This window comes from Hyaena hyaena, unplaced genomic scaffold, assembly GCF_003009895.1.
Source record: "Hyaena hyaena isolate Hyena2069 unplaced genomic scaffold, ASM300989v1 scaffold_31, whole genome shotgun sequence".
NCBI classification, from domain to species: Eukaryota; Metazoa; Chordata; class Mammalia; order Carnivora; family Hyaenidae; genus Hyaena; species Hyaena hyaena.
Window position 1 is genome coordinate 2,108,997 of NW_024080664.1, and position 27,753 is coordinate 2,136,749.

Here is a 27,753-nt window from a genome sequence, read left to right on the forward strand (position 1 = left end):
CGGGCTCTGTGCTGACAGCTCGGACCCTGGAGCTGCTTCGGATTCTGTGTCTCCCTCTCTCTCTGACCCTCCCCCATTTACGCTCTGTCTCCCTCTCTCTCAAAAATAAATAAACATAAAATAAAAGTGTTCATCATGTGTTAAAAGGCTGCAACATCTATCACTCTGGGACATTGTAAATGATAGATATAAAAAGAAACCGTTGCCTTACTCTTTAAATGTATTCATTCGAATGTAAATGTCATGAGGAATTGCACCTGCTAAAGTCCCTTTAGAAGATGCCTCACAAGCTCCACCCATCGGAGAGTCTGCATGCTTTCCTCTTCCTCCTCCACTCCGACCCATTGAGGTCCCTGCACCGAGGTTTACCTCAACGTGGTGTACCTTCCTGCTGGAAAGTCTTTGACGCATCACCCTGTTATATTCTTTCCCAAAATTCCCATCAAAAAACAAATGTATATATACTGCAGTTTTGAAGGTCATTTATTGCCCATGACTACAAAGCTCTAAAGATTAAAACTCTTTCTTCTGGATTAAAATATCATCGCATAAGGAGTACCCCTCCCGTGGTGAGCACTGAGTAACGGATACAAGTGTTGAATCACTCTGTTGCACACCGAAAAGTAACATCACGCTATGTTAACTACGCTGGAGCTAAAGTTAAAAACTTAACACAATTAAAAAAAAAATCATTGCAGTTCCTGTTAGTGACTGATCATCAAAATTAGGTGAATATGTTATAAATAATGATAATTGTTAAGCATAAAAAGCAAAATTTTATTACAAATTATGCTCAGACTTTGTCTATGCATTTAATAAAGGAACAGTATATGTTGCCAAAATTAATTGATCTGACAACAGGTGTAGTCTGTTATCTTTTTCTTAATACAAGAAAAAAGTTTTAACTATTTTCTGAAACTAGATGCAGATTAACTGAAGTCAGAATAAATAGGTTTTACCTATCTCATCTAGGAATAAACACCCCATTGGGAAAAAAAAAATCATATCAAACATTTATCCGTGGGTGATTCCAATATTGTATCAGTCAGCTCTTGCTGGGTGAGCTCACGTAACAAGCCAACTCCAATGCCCATGGCCTACAGGGATCTCACTCCTTGCTCATGTTCCACGTGGGCTGGGTCTCTGCTCTGTGTCTCCACGGTCCAGGACCCCAGCTGAAGGAGTCCCTTTCTGGGTCATCCCAGCCCTTGGCTGAGGCCCCAGGAACATGAGGGCTGGTGTGACCTTGTTTGGTTATAGCAACAGGTCAGGACCACTCACAGCCCATTGACCGAAGTGACTCACAGGGTCATGCCCAAAGTCATCGGTGCCTACCTGCCTGCCTGGGAGCAGAGGTGAGCAATCACAGTCAAGAATGTCATCTGCCACAGGGGCGCCGGGGGGCTCAGTCCATTGAGTGTCCGACTTCGGCTCAGGTCATGATTTCACTGTTCCCAAGTTTGAGCCCCGTGTCAGGCTCTGTGCTGACAGCTCCGAGTCTGGAGCTGCTTCGGATTCTCTGTCTCCCTCTCTCTCTCTGGCCCTCCCTTGTTCATGCTCTCTCTTTCTATCTCTCTCGCTCTCTCTCTCAAAAATAAAATAAACATTAAAAGAAAAGATGTCTTCTGCCACAAATATATCCTGAACAACTCAGTCATTGTGGTAAACACTCCAATTACATTTTAAAGAATCACCACGTCTCATCCGTATATAAACTATAAAACACTGTGATTAAGTTTAACAAAAAATGTACTAGACTATTGTGTTGAAAAGCACAAAATATTCAGAAATCAAACGAGTTCTACCTTTTGGAATATTATACCCTGTTCATAAATCAGAAGATTCAATAATATTGAGATGGTGATTCCCTTCAAACTGATCTATATTTTAATGCAACCTCAATAAAAATTCTAGCAGCTTCGTTTGAAGTCAAAATCACAAAGCTGAGTTTATATTTCTATAAAAAGGACAAAAACCTACAATAGGCAAAACAATTTTGGGGGAAAAAAGTAAAAAGAACAAACTTGGAGGGCTTATCCCACATGATTTCAGGGCTTTCTATAAAACTACAGAAATAAAACCGTAACACGTGCATAAGGTAACCCAGCAGACGCAGAGAACAGAAGAGAGAACCCAGAAAAAGCCCAAGCAGAAATGGTCACAATTTTTAACAGAGACGCCAAGATAATTCATTGGAAGAAAGGAGGGCCTTTTAGCAACGGGGCTGGAGAAATCGGATATCTATGTGCACAAAACGAGCCCTGCGCCTACCTCACACCACACACCAAGTGTCTCGTGGGCCAACCAGGCTTTGTGTTTTTGAGGATTTTCATCTCTGTCTTAACGGGAAGCAGGACAGGCGCTCCTGGGTTTCACCCCAGGCCCCGGGCGAGGAGACTGGAGGTCAGTGAGGTTAATGACCTTGTCCAAAGGGGGGGCAAATCGGGGGAGGAGCCCATTCAGTGTCCAGCTTCTCGCCTCCAGGGTCAGCAGGCTTTCTGGTGGCTCCTTTTGCTTTCTGGGTCCCTTGTAGTTCAAAGATGACCTTGGGGGGGTTCTGCTCAGGGGGCCAGTGTCCCAGGGCGTCAGTGAGAAGACTGCTAACACAGGTGTCTCAGGCACCGGAAGGCCGCGAAGCCTGGAGAGACGGAGGGTCCCTGCTGTCCTCTGCAGGCGGCACGGGGGCCGAGAGGAGGCAGGATGGGGGAGGGGCAGAAACTCGGCCGCGGGGGCCCCGGGGCCCTTGCCTCAGATCCCTCTGGTAGCTCCCCAGATGCAGCCTGGGAACTCCAGGAAAGAGAACCTCAGAGCCCAGGCTGGGGGCAGCACCCTCACCGCCGGGGAGCCCAGCGTCCCGGCACACGCCTGCAGTCCCTGGTGAGGCCTGGGCAGCTGGGGGGGGGCGCACTGTCCTCAGGCCCCCGTGGGGCTCCCGCGACCCGGTCACGGCAAACGTGCGAGGCCACGCGGTGTGGGTGCGTGTTTCTGGGCGGTGGTGCCTCTCGCAGGAGACGTTTGTCCAACCTAGGAGGAGACAGGAGAGGAGATAATGTTCCAGAAAGAGCGGAGCGCCTTCTCCCTGGTGGGAATTTAGCGTGCGGATTTTTCAGCTTGGTGGTTTGTTTTTTTTTAAAGGAAGATTCTTTTCATTGTGTTCTTTGAACCTGGCAGGCGGCTGGGGAAAAAAGAAACAAAGTTTGTACTAAAAGCAGGAATATCTTTTATGAGAGGAAGAGGGCCCGGAGCAGCGGCGGCTGGGATTTGTGCCGCGGGGGGGGGTCCGAGGACGGGAGACGAAGGAGAAGCCAGCGGCCGAGCTGGTGTGGAGGCTGGGGCGGCGGGGTGCGTGCGGGGGGCTGGGGGGGGACAGGGCTCCTGCACACGGAGCCCCCGGTGACAGGCTGTCCCACAGGCTGGTATCCTCGCCCTGGTGCCCGAGGGGTGAATGTACCCAGATGGGCACGGATCGGCAGCAGGGGTCACTCTGCCAGATGCAGCTACCATTCCCGTGGAGCCTTCTGGTTTTCAAAGCGCTTTTAGTAGTCACGTAGAGCTGGGAAGAAATGGCTTCACGTTAAACCTCACCTGGGCTGCCAGGCGGGGGCGCGGGGGGGAAGGGGGTAGGAGTGGGCCGGCCGTGGGAGGGACAGGGAGGTTTGTGGAGCGATTCAGGAAGGAGCCACTGAAGAACTGATGCTGAGTAATCTGGAAGGTTCTCTGGGGGGCAGTGCTGGCTTGCCTCAAGCCAGCAGACAGACAGGCTCCAGGGACCGTCCTTTCCTGGGCGGCTCTGCAGAGGGCACTTGCTGGGCGTGACCTGGGTGTTGGTGGCCAGGGACACAGAGTTAAACCTGCAGACACCTGAGATCTGGGGGCTCAGTTGGGTCAGCGTCTGACTTCGGCTCAGGTCATGATCTCACGGTTCACAAGTTCAAGCCCTGCATGAGGCTCTGTGATGTCAGTGCAGAGCCCGCTTCAGACCCTCTGTCCCCCTCTCTATACCCATCCCCCTCCTCAAAAATAAATAAACTTTCTAAAACCCTGCAGCATTTAGTTTGCAGTAAAGGGCCCCGTCTGAGAACTATCACAATCCCAGAGAAGGGTCGACTCCCCAGGTCAGTGCTGATAGAAGGCGATCGGCAGTCCACTGTGAGACAGTCTGGATTGATGGGCGTCCCCAGACGCAGGAGGTAAAGATAGCATCGTTGTTCTGTTTGTCCATTCCGTGTGTGTGCCCGGATGTCAGTGTCCCAGGGCTGCTGTGATGAGTGGCCGCTGGCCGCACGGCTCACAACGAGCCAAGTTCATTCTCTCAACGTTCCGGAAGTCAGAGGTCCAAAATCAAGGTGTTGACAGGGCCACACTCCCTCCAAAGGCTCTGAGGGGGGCACATTGGATATAGGGCCACCTATATTCAACGTGATCTCGTCTTAGGATCCTTACCTTAATCACATCTGCAAAGATCCTACTTCCAGATAAAGGCATAGCACTCTGGGTGAGTATGAATTTGGGGGGGACCCTATTATCCAACCCACTGCAGCAAGGGCCCTGTGTTTGCTCAGTATCTGTCTCACCTGTATTTGTACCAAGACGGGAGCAGTGGTAAGTAACCGATCTTTCCTGTGGGGCCACGTCCATGAGGGATGGACAGGAAGATACTTGGGGCAAAGTCATTATCAGTAACCGGTAATAATAAGCTGCTGGTTTAAGGGGGCCTGGTGAGGCTTTCTCCAGGGTTTTGCAGGGTTGAGGTCAGAATCGTCCCGTGGGACTAAGGAAGCAATGAATGCCAGGCTCAGGGAGGGCTGGGAGGGGTCTGCCTGGTGGCGCAGGGGGGCGAGCGAGGCAGGAAGGGGGTTTCCCTGCACTCGCCCCTGGAAAGGAGCTGGGAGTCTGCAACCTGCCGCCAGGTGAGGGGCGCACCCAGCTGTGCGGTGGGGGAGGGGGTCAGTCCCTGCAGCCAGCAGCCCTCACGCAAACACACAAAATATGCAAGGGCCTTTCTGTCCCCAGGAGACAAGCTCTGTGAGCTGCCCAGGCGGTGACGTCCGCGGACAGGTTTCTGGTGGGGCCTGTCCCCGTCCCGCCTGGGAGTCACATCACGCAGCGCCATGGAGCACTGAATGTGCTCCCACAACAGCTGCATAGGAAAGGTGGGCCAGGGGGTCATCAGCCCAGTGCTCCGACGAGAGTGCGGCTCAGCATCAGAACGGCCCGGCCAGGCATGGCGGGGCCAGAGTACGTGGGATCCGCCTCCTCTGGCTCTTGAGGTCTCTGAATCTCTGCCTGGAGCTGTTTCCACGCTGGCACACGTGCTCTCTGTCCCACGGACGCGGGGCGAAGAAGAGATGGTGGCTTGCGTGGGGCGCCCGCCTGCCTTGCCCAAGAGGCACCATGTTCTCGTAACCGCTAAGGCCCCCGTGGGACAGGCCACTCTGCACGTGTTTGCACCCACCGCGCTCTAACGTTCCAAGAGCCTGCTGTGCCCACTGCTGGGGGAGCCCGGGCCGTGACGGTCTCTTCCCACCGTCCCCGGCCCACAGGGACAGCCATCTCGGAGCCTCGGTGACACTGGGCCCTCCCCGGCACATGCACGTGCCTGCGGTAAACGCCACGTGGGCACGGCCTTCTTCTTCCAGCCTTTTGATGCCCTTCCTCTGTCCACCACAAACACCCACCTTCCCCCTCTCGTGTGGACCACGACTTCTCCAGGTTTCTGGAGGCCACAGTGCAGCCACGGCCGCTCCTGAGATCCCCTGCGCACACACCCCCTCCTCCAACCTCACCTCCCGCCCCCACATGCTGCTCCTGTGGGAACGTGCTGGCCCGGCTCAGGCCCCCCGCGGGGACACTGTGACACGGCCCTGTTCACTGCGCTGGTGGCAGGAGGGAGGCGGAAGGTTCTGGGAGCCATGTCTCCCTCGAGGAGAAGGCCGTGCGTCCTCCTCAGGCAGGGAGGATGTTGGTCGTCCTAGGGGACGACCTCCACGTCAGGGGACCAGCCTCCACGTTTTCCAGGGCATCCACGCGGCTGAACCCCCACACGTCTAGGGGTCCCGGCGCTTTGCTCCAATTAGGGGCCCCGACCTCGGCTGACACGGGGGACGGTCTAGTCTGGGCCAGTGGGACGGGGCCCGGGGCGTGTCCCGAGAAGGGCTCAGCCACAGCGGGCGCCTTGGCACAGGGAGCGGAGTGGGAGCCGAGAAGCTCCGCCTCTGCCCGCTGACGCACAGCCTCATAAAGTCTAAACTCAGACAACCGCCAGAGTGGAACCTGACGTTTGGGGGGAGTGAGGCAGCCCGGGAACAGGGGACCCCGGGAGGGCCACGCGCGAGGACTCACCGACAGCGGCGGGCAGGAGGGCCACAGCCCCGTCACTTTCTCTGGTCACAAAGCGGCAAAAAAAAATATGCGTCAGTGACAAAGACGTGACCTCAGCGCCCGGCGGCTTGCGACAGAAGACACTCCCCCTGGGAGCAGGTGGGTGGAGGGTGCGACGCAGACTTCAGCACACACGTCTGAGGTCAGGAAACGGGGCGGAAACTGCACAGGAAGCTGGAGGGACCGCGGCTGAGGCGGCGCCCGGGGGCATGTTCAGGGTTTGAAGTGCCTCCTTCACGGGAAGGAAGAGGAGCAAACTGGGTCCCCCGTCTCCGATCTCAGGGAGGCCCGAGGAAACTGGAAGGAAAATATTGAAAGTGGGAGCAGGTGGCCTCGGTAGGTCACATGAACAGCAGAAATAAATGCATTTAAATATGAAAAGAGTTGAAGTCAGTCACCAAAGCCAAGAGCCCATCCAAACAAGTTAGAGGGATACTTGGAATTCACCCAGAGTGTCTCCCAGCCTCGGCACTACTGACGCTCTGAACCGGATCGTTATTTGTGGTGGAGGCTGTCCTCTGTGTGGTGTGGGTGTGTGGTTGCATTACTGGTGACACCCATCCCCAGACATGATCACCAAACTTGTCCCCGGATATCGGGGCGCCTGGGGGCTCAGTCAGTTAAGCGTCCGACTTCAGCTCAGGTCGTGATCTCATAGCTTGTGAGTTCAAGCCCCATGTCAGGCTCTGTGCTGACAGCTCAGAGCCTGGAGCTGCTGATTCAGATTCTGTCTCCTCCTTCTGCCCCTCCGCCATTTGCACTCTGTCTCTCTCTCTCTCTTTCTTAAATATAAATGAACATTAAAAAAAAGATTAAAAAAGGGGCGCCTGGGTGGCTTAGTCGGTTAAGCGTCCGACTTTCGCTTAGGTCATGATCTCGCGGTTCGTGGGTTCGAGCCCCGTGTCGGGCTCTGTGCTGACTGCCAGCTCAGAGCCTGGAACCTGTTTCAGAGTCTGTGTCTCCCTCTCTCTCTGACCCTCCCCTGCTCACGCTGTCTCTCTCTCTCTCTCTCCCCTAGAAATAAATTAAAAAAAAAAAAAGATTAAAAAAAAAAAACCTATCCGCATATATCACCAGACACGCCTGGGGAGAAAGGGCCCCTGGCTGAGGGCCAACATTCTGGAATAATCAGATCTGAAGTCTGCAGTCTCTTGCATCTGGTGGGTTCCTGATTGACCTTGGCCTTTTAAGGAGCAAATAGTTTCTATGGTACGTTATTCTGAAAATTCTTCGAGAATATCATGTGATAAGAGAAACTGAATGAGTTTAAGGCACAAGATTTTTATCCGAGGACACGGAGAGACAAAGGCCAGCTGGTAAAACGTGCTTCATTTCCAAGCGGGAAAGGACCCAAAGCTTTGGGATACGGAAGCCAGGAAGGATGGTGCCTGGATGAGGAATGACGACAGAGGTTCTGATAACACAACATCTTCTAACTGGTTACACCTGGAGGGAAAGACTGTAAAAATGTCACCCAGCTGAGACCACATTGAGTGGCCCCGAGGCCCCAGCATTACCGTGAGTAGTGCCAAGTTCCTGCACTCGCCCCGCTCTGCAGGACCCAGGACTGTTTCTGGAAAGAACCTGTCTGTTCCAGGCGCCCGCAGGGTCGGTCTACCACAGCTGTTGTCTTCTGCTCTGACTCCTTCGGGGGAGGGGCCTCCTTCTCCGGGGCTGGGAGGGCTTCCCAGTCCATCTCTGATGCACGGAGCAGAGCTTCACCACCTGTGTCCAAGGGGCTCTAAATTCCGCCTCCTCCAGGAAGCCATCCCCAGAGCCCAGCTGTGTTGGGCAGAAGTGGGGACAGAGCGCTCCCTGCCTAGTTAAAGTGGCTATGAGCTCTAGGGACCTGGGATTCCCGGCCCGTAGAAGTCCCTCAGAGGACAAGGGAGCGGAGCTGGTGGCAGGCAGGGGACGCCCCCGGCCCCTTCCCGGGTCCTCCCCATCCGCGGGGCCCTGTCACAGCACTGCGAGCGGGCAGACATCAGACTCTCCGGCCTGTTCCGGACCCAATGTCACGGAGTCAGCCTCCCTTTAAAAGAAAGTTCGTTTGTCTGTTTGTTTTAACCAGCCCTGCTCTGCAGGAAGCAGCTCAGCAGCTCTTACTCGGGGCATCAGATGGGTGGAGACCGTGACGTCGGTCCGGGTCGCGTCCCGGTGCGGTCGTTAGTACCCTTCACTCTCAAGCATGTCTTTCTTCGTTCAACCCTCTCTGCACCCCCCTCCCACTCGTGGACACGCACGTGCCTCACAGCTGCCCAAACCCTTTCAAGACATCTGGCAAACTTGGTCCTTTCAAGCACCAAGTCATGCAGGCGGGTTAGGGACATTGGGGTAGGAATCCAAAGGTCCCATGGAGTCAGTCTTTCTAAAGAGAGCACGTAGAAGGGTCAGGTGGGGGGTGGCCAGGCAGGGATGTCCCCGAGAGGGACGGGGCTGAGCACAGCGGGGTGAAAGCCGGGTATGCTGGGCACGCGCGTGGGAGGGGCCGGCCGGGGCTGGAGGCTGGGGCGCAGGGGTCAGATGCACGGGGCCCGCAGTGCCCGAAACCTCGGAGCCATGGGGAGCCCCAGTCCCCACTCTCTGGTCGCAGGCCACCAACTTCCAACAACTTCGTGGTTTCCCACGAAGCCACAGATTAGCTTCCAAGAACGCTGGGGACTAGGGTAGAGCGGCCGGCGGGAGGCACGGCCCCCAGGCTGAGACACAGGACGGCTTCCGGACGGGGTCTGGGGGCTACTGAGGAGCCTCGTGGGGCAGGAGCCAGAGTGGCCTATGCCTGAGGGGCGGCTGCCACCGCGTGTGTCCTGAAGAAATGGGGCTCATTCGTAAGTGAAACCACCACAGGAGGGAAACCAAGGCAGACGAGTCAGGTCCACGGTGCCACGGGAGTTGGCCACGGCCACTGGCAGTTTGCTTGGTTTTGGGTCGGCAGCTGAGACAGAAGGTAGGGAAGCGGTCGGTCAATAACCCTGTCCTGGTTGTTGGGGGCTGCGGGGTACGGGCGATGTTTGGCTTCCTGCGCCGTTAGCACAGCCGGCGGTGTGACGTCCTGCACTCCTGGCGACAGCAGCCTGGGCCCCGGGACTGCTTCCCGCAGGGCCTGCGCTGCTGCTCGTGCATGTGGTCTGACCACTGCCCGTTTGTGTTTCAGTCTCTCAAGCGAAATGGGGGGTATTTTGGCCATGATGGTCTTCACACCCGCACGGAGCACCCCGTGTCCCGGCACCTGCTGGGCTGGGCTGGCTCGAGGCCAGCAGGGGGCAGGGCTAGCTCGGCGGTGGGCGGAAAGCCTGTCCCGGACGCCACGTGGCCACGCATCGGGGCAGGGCGGGCCCACGGGGACCGTGCCGAAAGAGGCGTGCGCCCGGGTGCTCCTGGGCCCGGGTTCCGTGAGAACCGTTTTATCGAGCCAGATGGTAAGCAGGGGATTGAGAAATTGCCACGGTTGGGGAAACAATGAAAACTCCTTCCAGAAGAGAACACTGAAGGGGAGAGTGCCAGATTGAGGGAGGAAGGCGAGTCCGGAGCTTGTGGGAAATTGCAAACTAATTTAAAACGATGTGAGAGGTGGGGAGGCTCGGACGGTCCCAGCGCCAGCGCCGGGGGGGTCTGGCCGGATGGTGGTTCTGACCGTGTTTCAAGTGTAAGATACACTGTGATTAATTTCTCTCGACTTCACCAGAGTTACACCAGCAACTCCCAGATCACTAATTAAGGCGAAGAGGCGGACAGTGACTCACGCTGGAAAGAGCCCAGCTGCAGAGCCCTCCCAGCCCTCGGGAAGCATCCGCGTCCTCATGCGATGGGAATCGCCTTGATCAAGGCAGCTTTGGCACGAGGTCAGCTCGATGGTGGAGACGGAGCTCTGATTAATGGGCGTGTGTGTGAGAGAGTGCAGTGCGTGCACGCATGCGTGCGCACACACGTGCGCGGGCTCTGGGTGTGTGTCCCTGGGAACCGCTGGCGGGAACGTCGGGCAGGCGCTCCCTCGTGGGGTCACCCTGCGGGAGGCTGATGGGCTCATCGGGCGCCGTGGGGCTTAGGTTCCCGGGAAAACAGCGGAAGCCGGTGCCGAGGGAGATGAGGGGCCCCCCAGCGCAGCCCCCGCCGCGGCATCACCTCCTCCAGCTGGACGCGGCCACACGAGGTCCTGCTGGCTGACCAAACTCTCCCTCGAAGGCGCGAGTGGTGGCGGACAGCGGCTCTCGCCCCCGGAGCGCGGTGGGGAAGGTGGACGGGGAAGTACCCGTATCCCGGCACAGAGATGGGGTGTGTAAGAGAACAGGAGGCCCCCAAGCGTGTATTTTCTCCCCAGGGGCTCCAGGCTGTGCCATGACGGGGACGCTGTGGCTGCAGAGCTGAGGGCCACCCGGCTGGGCCACCAAGCGCCCACGGGCTGGGCATCACCCACGTTCCTTGTTCTCAGTGCAGAGCGGGAGGAGACGCATCGCGTGGGGCCGTGAAGCACATCCGTGTGTGGACCGCCTGGCTGAGCTCGGCGCAGGCAATCCGTGGGTGTGCACGGCACTCACGGCCCTCTGTGTGGGTTATAACACGCGTTCTGCTTGCACGAGGCAATTTGTCTCCACCCTGGATCCGTGTGGGACGCTTTGCCTGCAGATAAAACCAGCTCGCTGTTCAAGGTAATATTCGTCTCCAAACCTGGGAAGGACCGAAGATGGCGGCTGCCTCTTTCACAGCTGCAGGGTGGGTGCGTGTTAACAACGGATGCGGGGGAGCCCGGGGTCAAGGGCAAGAACTCTGAGTCTCTCTTGTGCCTGCCCTACAACCCCGGGCTGGTAACTAGCTGTGTGGGAGGCTTCAGCTCCTCTGCCAGAGGACAGCGAGCGAGAGCACCTGGCCGGGGCCCCAGGAGCCGCGGCGGGAAACGGACGGGGCAGGCACAGCCCAGAGCATTGAGCCCGCATTCTGGGATGCAGGGGTGCGGACGGCTGGGGCGGCAGCGCACACGGCGAGAGAAGCCCCAGGGGCGCGTGGACCAGATACGGGAACTTTTCCAGCTGGTAACAGGCGGAATAAGGGGAGCACAGCTGCTGGGGCTCCCGGGGGGCTCAGTCAGCTAAGCGTCCGGCCCTTGCTTTCAGCTCAGGTCATGATCTCACGGCCGTGGGATCGAGCCCCGTGTTGGGCTCCTCGCTGAGCGTGGAGCCTGCTTGGGACTCTCTCTCTGCCCCTGCCCTGCTCATGTTCTCTCTCTCAAAGTAAAAATCCATTTAAAATATATTTTAAAAATCACTAGTACAGTTACAAAGACATCTTAAATTCTTAACCCGTAGAGAAGTTGTGATAGTAGATTTTATGTGTCAACTTGACCGGATTAAAGGATGCATGATTAGCTGGCAAAAAGCCAGGGTTTCTGGATGAGTCTAGAGTGCACCCCGAGATCAGCGCTGGAATCAGCAGACGGAGTGAAGACGGCCGTCACCAATGCAGGCCGACACCATCCCATCCGTTTAGGCCCAAATAAAACCAAGAGGCCGAGGAAGGGTGAGTTCACTGTCTCTGCCGGCCCCTCCCGCTCTCGGACACGGAAGCTTCTGGGTCTCCTGCCTAGAGCTGCACCGAGTGACACTCCCGGCTTTCCTGGGCCTCGAGCTTGTGGACAGCGGGTCATGGGGCTGCTCAGCCTTCATAGTCACTAAGCCAGTTCCCGTAACTGTCTGTACGCGTCCTTCTGGTTGCTTCTCTGGAGGGCCTCATGCAGAAACACCATGGCAAGTAAAGCCTTTAGAGAGGGAAGGCGGCGGGACGGCCGGTCCGGGAACGCGGGCACCTGGTGAGTTGCCGGGACGAGGACCAGGACGGAGAACTCGCAGGAAGCACTCCTCAGGTGACGCCTGTGGGCCCTGGGTCGGGACGGGGACTTCGGGGTGCGGGGTCACGGCCTGTGCCGCGTGCTCCTGCAGGGCTTGCTGTGCGCCCCTGTGCATGTGCGCTTTGAACTCAGCTAGTGTTTTGCTGGTGCAAAACTGCAGTGTGCAGGGAGACACCAGCGAGGGGCCGGCGGGGCGTGGCAGCGGGCGGACGTTGTTTCCGCGTTTGCAGCCGCAGGAGCTGAGGGCGCGCCCGCACTGGGGTGCAGGCAGGGCGGACGCACCCCTGGGCCCGCGGCCGGCGCTCGGCTGGCAGAGCCCCTGCCTTGGACTGGTGGTGGCGGCCAGACATGCGTGCCCGCCGACCCGACCCTCCCGGCAGCTCCTGTGCGCCAGCCACGCGGCGTGCCAGGGCCTGGGGGGCCGGCCGGGAGCACGGCAGACGACGGCCAGCCCCTCGCCGAGCTTCAGCTGCACTCGGGGCACAGCCGGGCAGGGCAGAGGAGCAAACTGCAGCTCGGCCCCGTCCCGCGCCTCACGAAGGAACGTGAGAAAGAAACAGCGCGGTGATGTCACCAGCACGGGCCCTGATGCAGACACCGCTGTGACATCACCAAGCGTAAATACCTAAACTGTGCTTCTCCTGATTAATTATAATTAATATAATCCATCACATCAACAGGCTAAAGAAGAAAAACCACATGATCACATTAATAGACAAAAAGCATTTGGCAAAACCTATCACCAAGTTATAAAAACGCTCAATAAACTAAGAACAGAGGGGAGCTTCCTCAACTTGATTTAAAAAAAAAACTGGGGTGCCTGGGTGGCCAACTTCAGTTCAGGTCATGACCTCGCATCGGTTTGTGGGTTCGAGCCTGACATTGGGCTCTGTGCTGATGGCTCAGAGCCTGGAGCTGCTTCGGATTCTGTGTCTCCCTCCCTCTCCCCCTCCCCCGCTTGTGCTCTGTCTCTCTGTCTCTCAAAATAAATAAAAGATGTTGGAGGCTTTTAAACTCATGAGGTCTTTCATGTCTCACTCAGAAAGGGGGTCACAGACTGTGGCAGTGACCAGCTGAAGGCCGTCCCCTTCTCTGAGGGGCGGCTGTGACACACACAAGGCACTCACGCTTGCCTGGGTCAGCCCCCCTCCAGCCTGCTGAGGGCTCCGTGCCCCCACCCCTCCCGCCTCCCCACTGGAGCTGCCCTCGTGTAGCCCCAGCCCCCGCCCGGGTGAGATCAGTCTCCACGCGCCCCTGCTCCCCAGAGGACTGTGCTCGGCCCACCTCACCATTTCGACGAGGCCACCCAGGCCACGGCCGTGGTGGCTCAGAGGCTGGCCGTGCCGGGTCCACCATCCGCCCGCCCCAGCCGGCCGGGGAGGGGGACGGGGTGGCTGTGCAGGGACGACGCTGTTTATGCAGAAGAGCCGTGGGCAGGAAGATGTCTCAACCCAGAAGACATAAAAACGAAGGCAGGGAGAGCTTCCTTTTGTTTCTTATGAACTCTTACAAGTCCCCAGATGTGCTGCCGGAGGACCTGGGGCCCCGGGGTCACTGGGCCATCATCCAGCAAGCAGCCCGTGCAGCTCTTTCCAAATTGATCGGCTTTGCAGTGTTGCGGGGGTTTTTTTGTTTTTAATCTGCGAATTGTTGGGTCGGTTCCAACATCATAAAGAGCCAGCTTTTGTTAATCTTGGCATCAAAATGACGTGTTTTCAAACTCTGAACCAAACCAAAGGGGTAACAAGTCAGAGAAGTAAGCCGAAAGGAGTAGCATATGGCTTTGTGGGGAGTCTGCAACAAAGAAAACAAACCACGATCGGGGGAAACCGTCAGCTGCGTGCTGAGTAAGTGTCTAACCCCACACCGTGGGAAGGTCGGGAGCTTTCGTCCCAGCCGAGCACGGGAAGATGTGGGGTTCACGACGGATGCATCAGCCGAGGTTTGGGCTCGGCCAAGCTCACCTCGTCTGGGACCATGGGGTTCCCACCCTCCCGACTGGGCTGCTGTGGGGCAGTGTCATCCGCGCACGGATCAAGAGGAGCGTGAGAACAGCTTTCGAGGACCTTGACCCCGAGAGGATGTTTATTTGGAGTGTGTCCATCAGAAACGGAAGGCCGGCCCACCTGTCAGTCTGGGACCCAGAGCCTGACGACTCAGGCAGGGACATCTGCATCCAGGAGCACAGCCTGGACTCAGCTTCCAACACTCACCTGACATTTCTTCCAGCGTCTGGGGACTGAAAAGGGGGCACACAGGCTGCGTGTGTCTTCTTCGATTCCGTCCTCACAGACGGGGACACAGAGGACACACGGGTCATTCCTTGGGGTTGCTTTTTGTGCTGTGTTGTGTCAACTCAGAAAGCTGTCTCTGTTCTTCCGACAGTGGGGACAGGGGCACAGGTGGGTCTTCCCGGCCCGGGCGGCTGTGAAGGTGGCCTTCGTGCTCACCTGCACTCACAGAACGTTACACTTAGAGGTTTCTGTTTCCTCAATGTCATCGTAAAGGTTACTGCTTGGATGTGGATTATTATGATGCAATACATCAAAAACAGTTTCCCTCTCCTCTCGTAAAGTTCTGCGCGCATGGCAACTATTAGCAAACAATGACCTGATTCCTGTTTCGGTGGATGTCTTGAACACGTTGTCTCTTAGGGCTTTTGACATCACGAACGGGCAGGAAATCCAGTTTAAATGGATGTAAACGACTAGGACAGTGTACTTTGGGGAGAGTTCAGGAAGCTTCAGGAGAAGTTTGATCCAGCAGCTCTCTGATGCAGAGGGACAGAGCACCCTGAGGCCCCCGGCTCCTCCACAGGCTGACGGTGCCCTGCTGTGAAGGAAGGGAGTCACCCTGGGCTGGACTCCTGAGGTTCACTGAGTCACCTCTGCGTGTTTTTTTCAAGTGTCTCAGGGCCCCCGGGTGCAGGGCTGAGTGGGGCCGTGCACTGGAAGGCGCCTGTCTGGGAAGCCACTTGAAGGGCTCCCTGGGAAGCCTGGGGCTCGCAAGACCGCGGGGTGGGTGGCTCTGAAGGGGCACATGCGTGTCCGAGCCGTTCCCCTCGGGGCCTGGAGAATTCCCAGAGCAGGGCAGCTCCAGGCCAGCCCCGCGGGCCTGCTGACCCCTCCGCGAGACGCCGGCCTCCCCCTGTCAGCTCAGCCGCCCCCGGCCCTCTGAGCTCCTCAGGCCAGACAACAGATGGCGGAGGACCGTCTCCCCTCCTCTCGGCCGAGCTCTGTGCCCTCCCCTCCTCGTACCTGTCTGTCCTCCTCCCACGCCTCCCCTGCGCGCCCCACACAGCCCAGCCTGGGGCTCCCAGCCCCCCCCCACTGGCCGCACAGGACCTTCCTGCAGCACCATCCCTCCTGGGGTCAGGCCGCCCACCCTCTGCCCTCCACATGGCGGTCGCGGGTGGGCTTGCCAGGGTCACAGACTCCCCTTCCCTTTACCCTGCCCTGCAGTGCAGTGGCCGCGCCTCGCGTCTATCTTATGCTCACTCTCACTGCCTCAGCGACCTCCTTTGAGCACAGCCCCGTTCTCCTTGCTCGAGTAGACATTCATCTGGGCTGAGGGCTTTGTGCCCCTGGAGCCTCAGCCCTGCCTGCTCCCGGGAGCGAAGCTGCCCTTGGGGAGGCTTGCTGGGCTGCTCCCCTGAATACGGGGGTGCCAGGAAGACGGGGGGAGGAGGGAGGGCCGTGGGAGCCGCTGGGGGTCTGGGAAGTAGAGGGGTCTCTCCTGGCCCTTCCCGTCCTCGCCTGAAACTGCTCCCCACTTTGAGGGCCGAGGACGCTCGGCTTAGCGAAGCTTCTGCTAACAGCGCGCTCATGGTTTTAAAACAGAAACCAAAGACCGTTTGGGGGCTGGGGTGCGCAGAGAGGGCCCTGTGCCGGGACGTCTGTGCTGCCTGGGTGGGCAGGCCTGTGAGGGAGGCGGCGGGGCTGGCGGCTCTGGTTTAGCCCTAAAACCGACCACAGGGAGCACCCAGCATGTGTCATCCGCTCCAGGCCACCAGAGACCACGTGGTGCGCTGGGGCATGCAGGCGGGTGTCCCCTTCTTCGTGCAGCCCGCGGGCGCAGATGGCCCTACTATGCGCCGACCCTATTAGGAGTCAAGCCATGACTACGCTACGGGAAAATGCAAACACACAGATTATCTTACTGTCGTGAAGCCCCAGGAGAGAGGCCTGACGGGGGTTTCTTCCCATTTTACGGAAGAAGGAATTGAGACCACACACCAGCTTCTCACAGGACCCTGCCCAGCTCGTTCCAGGAACACGGGTAACACATGCCACGGGCGACAGCGGTGCCGAGGGGGCAGAGGGAAACTGCCGGTAAAACCAGAACTGCAACCAGACGTGTTTCCTAAAGCCCCGAACTGCTGGCAGCTGGGGTGTGGAGGGCGAACGTTCCGACATTCACAGGGCAGGTGGTAGCGGGCCGGGCCGGGCTGGGCCTTCGGGGACGTTGGCCCACCCTCGTGCGCGGCCTCTCTGACCGCCCGCGGAGTGTGCGTCGGGCCCTGGACGGGGAGGGCCCTCCCCGCTGGGGGCCCGGGGCTCTGAGGGGTTCCCTGCCGTGGCCCCAGTGCCCCTAGGAGTGTGGCCCGGCCTGGAGTTTGCCGATGCCGTGCCAGGTCCAGTGCCCGCAGCCCAGCGAGGAGCTGCCGATCCGGTGCCCGTCCTCCGCGGTGGCTGCTGTCCTCAAGGCCACGCCAAGTGCGTCTCTGGGTAGACAGACCTCCCCTACTGTGCACGAGGCCAGGACGGGGCTGGGGGGGCCGGGAAGTGTGTTGGGACCCGCCCCCTCCTTGAGGAGGGCCTGCTGACGTTTCTCGTTCTCACGCTGGGGGGGCGCCCGGCTGGGCCCTCCCAGAGGGTTTCCCAGCCCAGCCCCGTCTGGAACACCACCCTGAGCCTCTCCACCTGTGGATCATGTGCAGAGACCTCTCAGGACTGACCCCCGATGAGAAGCTGCGTCCCACATCCAGTCCAGAGGGGGGCTGGGTGCTGGCAATTCACCCGCCATGAGCGTCCCTCGGTGGGGGGGAGTTCACACACAAGGAACGGGGAGGGTTCGCATGTCGCGGGGAGAACCAGGCGGGTGAGTGGGGAACGCAACCTCCTTCCTCCTCTGACACGGGGCCTCGGGCTGCTCTCCAAGTGCCTTTCCATTTTGGAGATGGACCCAGTTTGCCACATTCCAACCAGAAACATCTCAAGTGTAAAAATACCTGAAGGCAGTTTTGGGTCTGACACTGCTGGGCCCTCAGTGGAGGCTGGCCGGCCCCCCCTGGCCCCCCCCCACCGGACCCGCAGTGGAGGCTGGCCGGCCCCCCCCGCCCCCCCCCACCGGATCCTCAGTGGAGGCTAGCTGGCTCCCCCACCGGACCCTCAGTGGAGGCTGGCCATCCCCCCACTGGACCTGCAGTGGAGGCTGGCCGGCCCCCCCTGGCCCCCCCACACCGAATCCTCAGTGGAGGCTGGCCGGCTCCCCCACCGGACCCTCAGTGGAGGCTGGTCACACCCCCACTGGACCCGCAGTGGAGGCTGGCCGGCCCCCCCTGGACCCCCCACACCGAATCCTCAGTGGAGGCTGGTCACCCCCCCCCGGCCCCGCAGTGGAGGCTGGGTGGCCCCCTCACCCCGGACCTGCAGTGGAGGCTGGCTGGCTCCCCCCCACCGGTCAGCCTACCTTACAGTGTTAAGGGAACACTGGTTCTGTGGCCCCTGCAACACCCAACCTTGACCCCGAAGCCCCGAGGTGAGTAGATTCAATTGACCTGAAGGGGCCAAGAAACCACTCAGAAAGGCCAGGAGTCCTTTGCAGCAGCTCAGAAGGCAGGGCAGGGAAGGCCTGGACTGCTCACCCCATCTGCCATCCCCCGAAAGGGACCCCAAGCTGCCGTGACTCTTCCAGAAGACCCCAGAAGTAGGAGCCTTGGCCGGGGAGGGGGCAGGACTGCACTTTGTCCCCCCACACAGCGCATTGTTAAGTAGAAGCCGGCTTGTTTTTGCTCTGAGCTGGGTAGCTCGCTTCTACAGGAGGCGTGAGCAGTCAGGTGGCAGCTCACCGGGCTGGGGACAGCATCCCGGGTGGAGGGGACCCCCAGACAGAAATGCTCCCCTTTGGGCCGTAAATTGGCAATTAGCCGAGAGCCCCGTATTCCCTCCATCAAGTCTCTTGGAGGATGGAGGTCTACAGGCAGAGTGCTCCCGGGAGGAGCCTGCCCCCTTGCTTCCCACACCCGGGCCGCTGCCCCTTGTGTCCAGGGTAATTGTGTCCCAGGGTCAGCACCACCAGGGAGGCCAGGAAACCACACCCCCTTCATCAGACCTCATCACCAACATCATGGGCTGTGACTGGTAGAACCTGACAGCTCAGCCCGCCCCGCGTGTGTGGGCTTGGGAAGTAGAGCCCGGCCCGCTGGTTTCTGCATTTCTGGTCTCACTTCACTTTCCCATTTTATTCCCAACAAAGCAAACGCATGGGCAGGGAGCTTTGCTAACACCCCGGGGGCGGCGGCCATGGCAGACCCCCCCCCCCCAGCCATCCCCGCTGCCTCTCCGTCCTGGAGCAGGGGGGCCGAGACCAAGGTGTGCGTGGGGTTGTCCCTTCTCAGGCCGTGACGGGGAACCGGCCCCGGCCTTGGTTTACTGATGGCCGTCTCCTCCCCGCGTCTTCCTGTGGTCTTCCCTGCGTGTCAGCGTCCTAATCCCATCTTCTCACAGGGGTGCCTGCCCTGTGGGATTGAGCTCACCCTGACGGCCTTTCACGTGATTACCTCTGCAAAGGCCCAGGTCCAAGTAGAGTCACCTTCTGAAATACTGGGGGCGAGGACTCCAACATATGATTATGGGGGACATAATTCAACCCGTGACAAACCTGATTGGCTTTTACAGGGCACTTAGTCCACCTCTGTGGTTTATAGAAGGAGAAACTGAGGCAGAGAGAGAGAAAGTGACCACCACCACCAGCTCTCATTCTGGATGCTCGCTGGGGGCCGTGTTGGGTGTCCTTCGTGTATGGCCCCCCCAAGCCCACCCTGAAGGCCAGTGGGTTCGTTCCTGTGATGCAGATATTTGGGGCACCAGCAGCTGGAAGAGTTGGGGACCAGAAACCCAGCTGTTTCACTGTCATGAATGTTCACATTTCCATCGTTATGGGAATCTTTGTTTCTCTGGTCCTTTTTAAAAAATGTTCACATACTTGTTTTGAGAGAATGAGAAAGAGCAAGCATGGAGGGGCAGAGAGAGAGAAGATCCCAAGCAGGCTCTGAGATGTCAGCACAGAGGCTGGCGCAGGGTTTGAACTCACGAACTGTGAGATCACGACCTGAGCCGAGATCAAGAGTCAGACGCTGAACCGACTGAGCCACCCGAGCGCCCCTCTTTGTTCCTGAACATCACTGACAACTTGCTTGTCTCCTTTAATGGGATGATGGCTCCGTGGGCCCCAGCCTGGCTTGTGCTTTTCATCTGCACCCCAGAGTCACAAGGTAGGTGTCTGTCATGGCTTCTGTGCGTGGCTCCAGCCTAGCACCTGCACACTGGCTCCAGGATTTACCTGTGATGTGAGAGTTACGTGTTCATAAAGAAACCACTTAATGCCAAAAGAATCCAGATGGCCAGTGGAGGTCCACGAAGTCTGTGGCAGGAAGCTGTCTCCCAAATCCATGGCAAGAATCTTGACGCTTCTCCGTCCACAGCCACGTTCAGTGTTCTTGGCAATGACGGCCACTGCTGCCCCGAACCCAGTCCCCCTTCCTCATCCCTCCGTCCCGGGCCGTGTCTCCCCACTGCCCCGTCCCTGACGCTCTACCATGAAGTCCAGGCACTGACATCGCCCAGGACTTGCGCTCCAGAAAGTTCTAGGTCCCAGACAAGGAAAAACAGAGAAGCTCCCTTGCTCTTCTCAGCTTGGGCGGCGGTTCATGGAGTCAGGACAACCTGAGGTCCTCAGGACTCCAAGTCGGGCCTTCCCACCACCCTTGGGCTGGGAAGGAGGGGGCCGGGCAGTGTATCTGATTCTCCTGGGCCACAGGCCAAGGTAGAGGGCGTGTCAACAAAAGGAGTATTTAAGCCTATGGGCCCAGGGCACACGGTCAATGAATAAAACATGAGTGCAGTCAACGCGAATACAAGTTCTTGGCCGCACTCCTCCTCAATATTACTGGTGGATGTTTCTAGTCAGTAGGGGAGGAGTTAACCCAACAGATTCTATTCCCTGCACGAGGCCAGAGGCAGTTGCCGGAGGAGCTCCCCAAACCCGCAGCCCACTCATTGTTAACCCAGACCTGGAAATGGAATGGTGTGCTCGGGGCCTTTTCTGGGACATGTGTTCCCTCGTCTCCAGGGAAGGGGTAATCCTGGCCTCGTCAGCCCCAGAGGCCCCGACCGACACGGCTGTGCCTTCCGGGAAATGCTTCCAAAGACTCAGGTGTTACTACCTTTGTCCGTCTGTGCATAGAAGCTCTGGGGACCGTGCTTGGGGTGTCTATTGGGAAACGTCTGATCGGGCTGAGGAAGGAAGACGCACACAGGTGGGGGCTGTGACGCACGTAACGCGCAGAGGGCAGGGCTAAACCCGCAGGGATGACCGTTCTCTTCGCTGGGGCCCAACCTGCAGCCACAGAGGCCCCTCCAAGTGTGTCCGGTGGTGAACAGGGTCTGGGCACAGTGGGTGTCCCGGGTCCCAGGCTACGACCTCGGTGCCTTCCTGGGGTGCCCTGCCTGAGGCCCTGAGCTCTGTCTCTGACTCTCCCGTGTTCTCTGTCTCCCCTCATCCCACGCACCCGGCTGTGGTCACGCCCGGCCACACCCCTGTCCCACAGTGGAGGCCGAGGCCCCGGGCGGCCACTCTGCCGCGGGCCAGGCACGGGCACCGGCTCTGGGAGGAGGAAGCATGGATTTTGCAGCTTGGAAGTTGAGAAGGAAGCGCTCCGTGGCCACCCCATCCGCACATTTGATGAGATGGCATTTGCCACTGTTTGCCTTTTGAATCCCTTCAAGGAGAGGCGCCTGAGTATCTAACCAGCCTCTGCTGGACCTGGCAACGAGGGACAGTTCTGGACTCTCACTGCCGGGGCCCCAGCTGCCCAGCTCTGTCTTCCGGAAACCTCTACAAGGTTTGTAGGTGTGTGTGTGTGTGTGTGTGTGTGTGTGTGTGTGTGTGTGTGTACATTCGCACGTGCATGTGTGTATGTACATGTGGGCAGTGCTGGGGCTCACGCTGCAGGGACCGGGGCCCCCAGACAGGTACATGGGACCCCCCTGGGTGCTGCCAGCCCTGACGGAAGCTGAGGCTGCCTTGAGGTCACTGTAAGGTCTGGCGGGTGGTCCGAGCGTCTGCCCTTCCGGCGCCCTGGGCAGCGGTAGAAATGGAGACAGAGGTGGACAGGCCGCCACAGCCCTGCCGTGAGAGTCCTGTCCGGGAGCTGGGTGGGCTCTGTGCCCGCAGACAGCTCTGCCCGGCACACCGGGTATCAGTGTCCCGCCCCCCCACCAGACACGCCACTGGTAGTGGGGTGTGGACCTGGTGACGAGCGGCCGCCCAGCTGCCAGGCCTTAGCCTGGGGCTACTCACGCCCCCCCGGTGCCCCCGGTTTCGGTGAAAGGCACAAAAGGCCAGCATGTGGGGTCCGAGGCTCCTTGCCCTCCTGGCACGGGGTCTCCCTGGACCCGACCCCAACCAGACTCGCCTTCTCAGCTGCAGACTGCGGTCCTTCTGGGCTCCGAGCTCACCTGCACATACAGGTGCTCCTTCCTCACCGCCCCCCCCGCCCCCGCTGTGTGCACCAGGCTCTGGGGGGCCGGACACCCGCACATGGAGCCCAGGGCAGTCTGGGCCCTTCTGAGAATGCGAAGGAGTGGCCTGGGTGCGGGGAAGGCCGCGGGGAAGGCTCTGCAGAGCCTGCGGGGCCTCGGCCATGGACAGCGGGATGGGGCTCAGGATGCGCCCAGTCTCCATGGCACGGGCAGGCGGTGGCCTAGAGGGTGGTGCTGTCCGCCGCGGCGGGGGCTTCGGGGAGGCCCCAGCTGAGAAGCCTGACGCACCAGGGGGCCGAGGCCACCTCCCCTGCCTTCCCAGGCCTGGGCCCGTGGCCCTCCGCACCACGTCAGGGACGGCGGCTTCTAGAACGTTGCATGACTACCCGTGGCACGCGCGGCCTCACACCCTTTCTCGTTCCTTCTAAGGCGAAGCACTGGTCCTTCCTGCGACCTGCTGCACCTTTCTCAGGCCGATTCCTTGCTGTGAAGTACAGAAGAGAAGAGGGAAGACCGGGCTGCACGGACGCCTTTATTGTTCCTGGGAGGGGCAGGTACACAGCCACACTGCAGTCACCGAGCTTGTTAAAAATATCTCAATAAATAAAACAAATAAGCAACATATACACTGAAACAGAAAATATTTTAAAAAATGGTTAGCTGAACAAATCACGAGAGAGTGAGTGAGAGCGAGAGAGAGAGAGGTGTGAGAAGGGTCCAGGCTTGGACCAGTCATGCAGAGGCTGGGGAGGGGCATGTGAGGTTCTTTTGCTGAGAGCCTTGGTCCAGTTTAAACAGAGTTGTACAGGAATGCATTTCTGTTTTATTAAAAAAATATACATTAAAAAGGCACTTAGAGGGAAATACAAATCCAAACTTTAAATCCTCGTAAATATGGTCCTGAATCTAGGGATTTTCAGAAAGAACAAATCCCCCCTCCCCGCCAAAAAGAAAACAAACAAAAAAAGAAAAAAAAAAAAAACCCAGAAGGAAAATCCGAGCAGTGGCAAGGACGACAATGCCCGTGTCACCAGCAGGGACCGTCTTGGGGGAGGAGGTGTGCGGTCCGGGCTCTTCCGCGCTGCCGCTGCTGTCCCCGTGTCTGGGCGCCGTGCCGGGAGCAGGGCGGGTCCCTTGAGGTTGTACCGGCTCCAGAAGTGACAGGCAGGGAGGCGCCCCGGTTCCGCGTGTGCCTCAGCCCCGCAGGACAGCCTGGAAGATAAGGGAGAGGGAGCGTGAGCCCTCACTGCACGCAAGTGTGGTTGTGTGTGTGTGTATGTAGCATGTGGTTGTATATATGTGATGTATGTGGTGTGTGTGGTTGTGTGTGTGGTTGTGTGTGTGTATGTATGTAGCGTGTGGTTGTGTATATGTGGTGTCTGTGGTTACATGTGTGTGATGTGTGTGCGGTTGCGTGTGATTGTGTGTTGTGTGTGCAGTCCTCAGCCATCTCATCACACAGCGATCCTGGCGCCCTCCACTGTGATCAGGGTACACAACCTGCACAACCGTCCCATCTCCCAGGACCTGCGAGCATGTATGAGGGCCCACGAGTGTGTAAGGGCCCGCGAGCGCGTGTGTCGGTGAAACCAGGGCTGTCACAGAGCTTCCTGTGAGTCCACCCAGGGGCCCCCAGAGCACCTCCTCCCAGCCCCTGCCCACCCGTGGGACCGGCCGGTGAGGTGCCCACCCGGAGCCCAGCCCATGGACAAGGGCCACGCTCTCCCAGAGACACCATGGCCTTCCTGTGAGGAAGCTGTGCTCACCAGGGGGTCTGCTGCCTGGGCGGGGGGGGGGAGGGTTAGGATGGAGAGGCGGCGAGAAGGCGCGCGCGGGGCCCAGCGGCGGGGGCCCCAGACCCCACGTGCTGCCGTGTGTGCCCAGGACGCCCGCTACAGAGGAGGTGCTTCCTGGAGAGAAGCCCAGGGCAGGGCGTGATCTCCACACCATAGAGAGACGTGGCCGCCGTGAGCCCAAGGTCACAAGCACGGCAGTGGGAAGGCCGGGAGGCCGGGGGCCCCTACAGCTGGGCACGGGTGTCTGGTCAAGGACCCGTACGCCTGCTGGAAAGGTGCTGCAGGGGCCGAGGGGAGGATGACGCCCCCCCAGGGGGCAGCTGTGGCCAGCGTGTCACCGGCTGCTCTGGGGCCGAGGGCTGCCGGCCGGTAGCCTCGTCCCGCGGGACCCCCGTCCCACAGACCACTGGGCCAGCGTGCAGCCAATCCCAAATTGATGGCATCCTTCCCTGGAGCCCCTGAACTTTGCTAGGGATTCTGTGGACTGGCCGGTGGGCACCAGATCCGGGTGCCCTGCGACCTTCAGCGCCCACCCCCGGGCCTGAGCGCGCAGCACGCACTTCCTCATCTGGAGAACAAACACGGGAATAGCCAGGTCAACTTCATAACCAAAGGAGACAAGTGCGTTTACCAGAGTCATCTACGTGCCGGGGCCGCCGGGGCCCTGGGGGCGAACGGACACGAGGCCGGCCTTCACCTTGATGCCCTGCGGCCGGGGGTGGGCTGGGGGGCGCCGGATGGGCTCTGCGGCCGCAGGCCCAAGTGCCGAGACAGAAGGGTGAGGCCAGCAGGGGCTGGGGGTGGGGAGGAGTCGGCAATGGCCTTACCAGGGAGAAGGCTGTGGGAAGGGTCACCATGAGCACCTTCCCTCCAGGACAAGAGGTCAAGGACGGGGACCCCAGGTCCCAGGACCGTGAGGAGTAACGATACAAAACAGAAGGATTTTTTTTTTAATTTTTTAAATATTTTTATTTATTTCTAGGAGAGAGAGAGACAGCGTGAGCAGGGGAGGGTCAGAGAGAGAGGGAGTCACAGACTGAAACAGGCTCCAGGCTCCGAGCTGGCAGTCAGCACAGAGCCAGACGCGGGGCTCGAACCCGAGAACCACGAGATCATGACCCAAGCAAAAGTCGGACGCTCAACCGACTAAGCCACCCAGGCGCCCCAGAAGGATTTTTGATCCAGCGATGGTGACATCTTCCGTAGTGCGTGTTGTGTGTGTGCACATGAGTGTGAGTGTGTGTCCCTCAAACCACCAGGCAGTGGGTGGCAGGAAGCTTCCTCCTCTGCCTGCACCCCCAACTCCCTCCCCCCAGATCCCCAGAGAACTCTAGAAAGTCCTGCTGGGCCAAGACAAAGGTCTGAGAAGGTTAAGACACATTTTCCCCTGAAAGAAATTCATGAGTGTGAAAATACACACACACACACACACACACACACACACACACTTTTCTTTCGAGCCCAGAGCACTCCAAATATGTACGCCTTTCTAAGTGGTCCCGGGCAGAAAGTCAAAGGCTGCTCTCTCTTGGAGAATGTGGTTGTAATTAGATAATTAATGAGGGGGGCAGCTAGAGAAAGCTAAATGGAACCCTTCCTCAGAGGGAGGAAATAATTACAACAGTTTTTGATATATGAGCTGCACCAACCCTCCAAGGGGAAATACAGTATCGTCCATGAGAAGCCAAAAATGGCAGAGGCTGTCCCCCAGTAGTGGTGCGTTTCAGGGCTGCTCCATGCACCCGCGGGGCCCCGGGCTCGGGCAGAAATGAGCAGTTTCATTAGTCTTCTTGACCCAGAGCCTGTGGGCCTGGCTCCCTTGATGTCACCCTGACCCCAGCCACGTCTGCTGACATGAGCAGCGTTCTCGGCAACAAATGTAAAACATCTGCGGCCCAGGACTGCCTCCCGCGTGGAACAGCCACCTGAAACCGTAGGCGTGTGCCCTGTCTGTCGTTTGTTCTCAGCATCTGTCTGCCTTGCAGGAGGGTGGGGTGACGGGCAGAGCAGCGGCTGCGCTGAGAGCGTGCCTGTACTGCCCTCTGCCATGCCAGACCCTTGGGCACAAATATGCAATAAAGGGTCTTAATTGACCCTTGTTTCCAGGACCTAATCCAGGGAGTGAAACACCAACACAAATTCTCCAGACAGTGAGGCAAGGGGCTTAAGGGGGGAGATTTCATTATAAGGCCTTCCATCCATCCACCCATGTACCATCCATCCATCCATCCGTCCGTCCATCCGTCCATCCATCCATGTACCCACCATCCATCCATCCATCCACCCATGTACCATCCATCCATCCATCCATCCGTCCATCCATCCACCCATGTACCCACCATCCATCCATCCATCCATCCGTCCATCCATCCACCTACCATCCACATATCTACCCACCCAACCTTCCTTCCTTCCACCCAGCTATACATCTATCCATCCACCCATTCCCATCTATCCACCCACCCAACTATCCATCCACCCACCCACCCACACATCTATCCATCACCCATCCATCCATCCATCCAACCACCCATCTCCATCTACCCTCCCACCCACCCATCGACCCCTCCTTCCTTCCATCCATCATCCATCCATCATCCATCCATTTATCCATCTTCCTAACATGTACTGAGCTTCTATCATGTCTCAGAAATGCTCTCAGTTATTTAAAAAGCCCAGAAATGAAACAGAGAAATCTAACAGGGGAGAAGAAATGTGTTTGTAAACACGTAGAACACACGGTAGACACTGGCAACTTTTTAAAAGTTAGTCCAAATCAGACTCTGCAGCCAGAAACGGAAGGGACAAAGTGCCTTGAACTTTGCGGGACTGCCCAGAACAGGCAGGGTGGGGAGTAAGCGGGGAGGGAAATGGGTACAGATGTGTGATCCCTAATCAACACAGTGTGCACGCGTGTGCACACACACCCCCCCCTGAGATTTTGCCAGTGGAGACTGCGAAGGGGGGTAGAATGTGAGGCTCAGGAGGCCAGGAACTGCCCACAGAAACCCAGGAGCACGGCCACGGGGCAGAGCGCGGAGCAGATGCCCAGGGCCTCACCGCGGCCCTCACCGCCCTCTTTGGCATGGCACGTGGAGGCGTTGCCCAGCTCCCACCAAGGAGCCACCACCAGCCAGTCCACGCTTGCTGCCACCTGTTGTTTCTCTCCTCCCGGTCACCATGCCCCAAACAAAGTCCCCCAGCTCCTGGGCTCCCAGAAGACCGACACCGGGGGACTGTGCCCTGTGCAGATGAATGGTGACGAGCCCAGAGGTGGAGCTGACGTCTGCCACCTGCCTGGACGGTCCTGCCCATCCCACACGGGCCAGTCCCCCCGGCTCAGGCACTCGTGGCACACTGCTCTCCAGCTGGGGCCCCCGTGCCCTCGCCAAGCCTGGGCATAGCCTCCTGGCCGTTTGAACATGGCTCCAGGGATTGGCTGCAGACACAGAACCTGCTTACTGACACCAATCAGACGTGCCATAAATACGAGTGGAAAGCACATGGGGCCTCACGTCGGGCGATGGTGGGCCACGGCGGGGAGGTCAGCTGCCAAGCGCCTCACGAGTGGCCCAGAGCACGTGGATCAAACTTTCCGAACAGTGGAGTTTACCATTTGGAGAGAAGCCACGGGCAGTCTGCGTGGATAAAATAAGGGTGCTCTGCTTCCAAAGGAGCACCCGGGAACCAGGGAAGGGCTCTTGGAAACCACAAAGTGCGGAAGTGGAGTATTTCTCAAGTAATGGGAACAAACTAGCCAAACAGGCCTGATAAAAAATGATCAATAAACCGGACACCAACTCGTGCTCCAGCATCTGAGCAAAAGACCAGGAACGTGGAAGGAGGGAAGAGAGGCGGCCACAGGAGACACGCAGGAAGACGTCCCCTGCTCAAGAAAGATCAGCAGCCCCAGATTAAAGGGATGCAGAGTTCTGGGAAGAAACGCTGACAACATGGGTAAGCGAGCCACATC

General features: G+C 58.5%; 2 protein-coding genes and 1 long non-coding RNA gene across 4 annotated transcripts in view; 1 reads left to right on the forward strand and 2 right to left on the reverse strand.

Annotated features, from left to right (window-relative positions):
• Positions 1 to 1,549: 1,549 nt before the first annotated feature.
• On the reverse strand, positions 1,550 to 8,791 carry LOC120229483. Its single transcript, XM_039228492.1, has 3 exons — positions 7,899 to 8,791; positions 6,343 to 6,395; positions 1,550 to 3,024 (listed from the first exon to the last, which is right to left on the reverse strand). The coding sequence occupies exons 1-3, from the start codon at positions 8,075 to 8,077 to the stop codon at positions 2,615 to 2,617; spliced, it is 642 nt and encodes a 213-aa protein (XP_039084423.1). The 5' UTR covers positions 8,078 to 8,791; the 3' UTR covers positions 1,550 to 2,614.
• Positions 7,674 to 11,381, forward strand: LOC120229484. Of its 2 annotated transcripts, none has more exons than XR_005527750.1 (3): positions 7,674 to 7,899; positions 10,067 to 10,223; positions 10,428 to 11,381. It is a non-coding gene; the product is annotated as an uncharacterized LOC120229484 (long non-coding RNA). The 2 variants fall into 2 exon arrangements; XR_005527749.1 differs by having other exon boundaries at positions 10,700 to 11,381.
• An 11,296-nt stretch (positions 11,382 to 22,677) lies between these two features.
• Positions 22,678 to 27,753, reverse strand: part of TWIST2 (twist family bHLH transcription factor 2) — a 51,836-nt gene continuing 46,760 nt past the window's right edge. Inside the window, exon 2 of the mRNA XM_039228505.1 lies at positions 22,678 to 23,196. The gene's annotated coding sequence lies outside the window, so the exon portion shown is untranslated. The remainder of the gene's footprint in view (positions 23,197 to 27,753) is intronic.

Excerpts from the sequence above, each read along its gene's own strand:
- LOC120229483 (XM_039228492.1), bottom strand. The coding sequence starts at position 8,077 with ATGGACTGGGAAGCCCTCCCAGCCCCGGAGAAGGAGGCCCCTCCCCCG. Across the intron at positions 6,396-7,898 it reads GGAACTTGGCACTACTCACG|CTTTGTGACCAGAGAAAGTG; the intron begins GTAATGCTGGGG and ends TTTTTTTTGCCG. Across the intron at positions 3,025-6,342 it reads CCTCCTGCCCGCCGCTGTCG|GTTGGACAAACGTCTCCTGC; the intron begins GTGAGTCCTCGC and ends GTCTCCTCCTAG.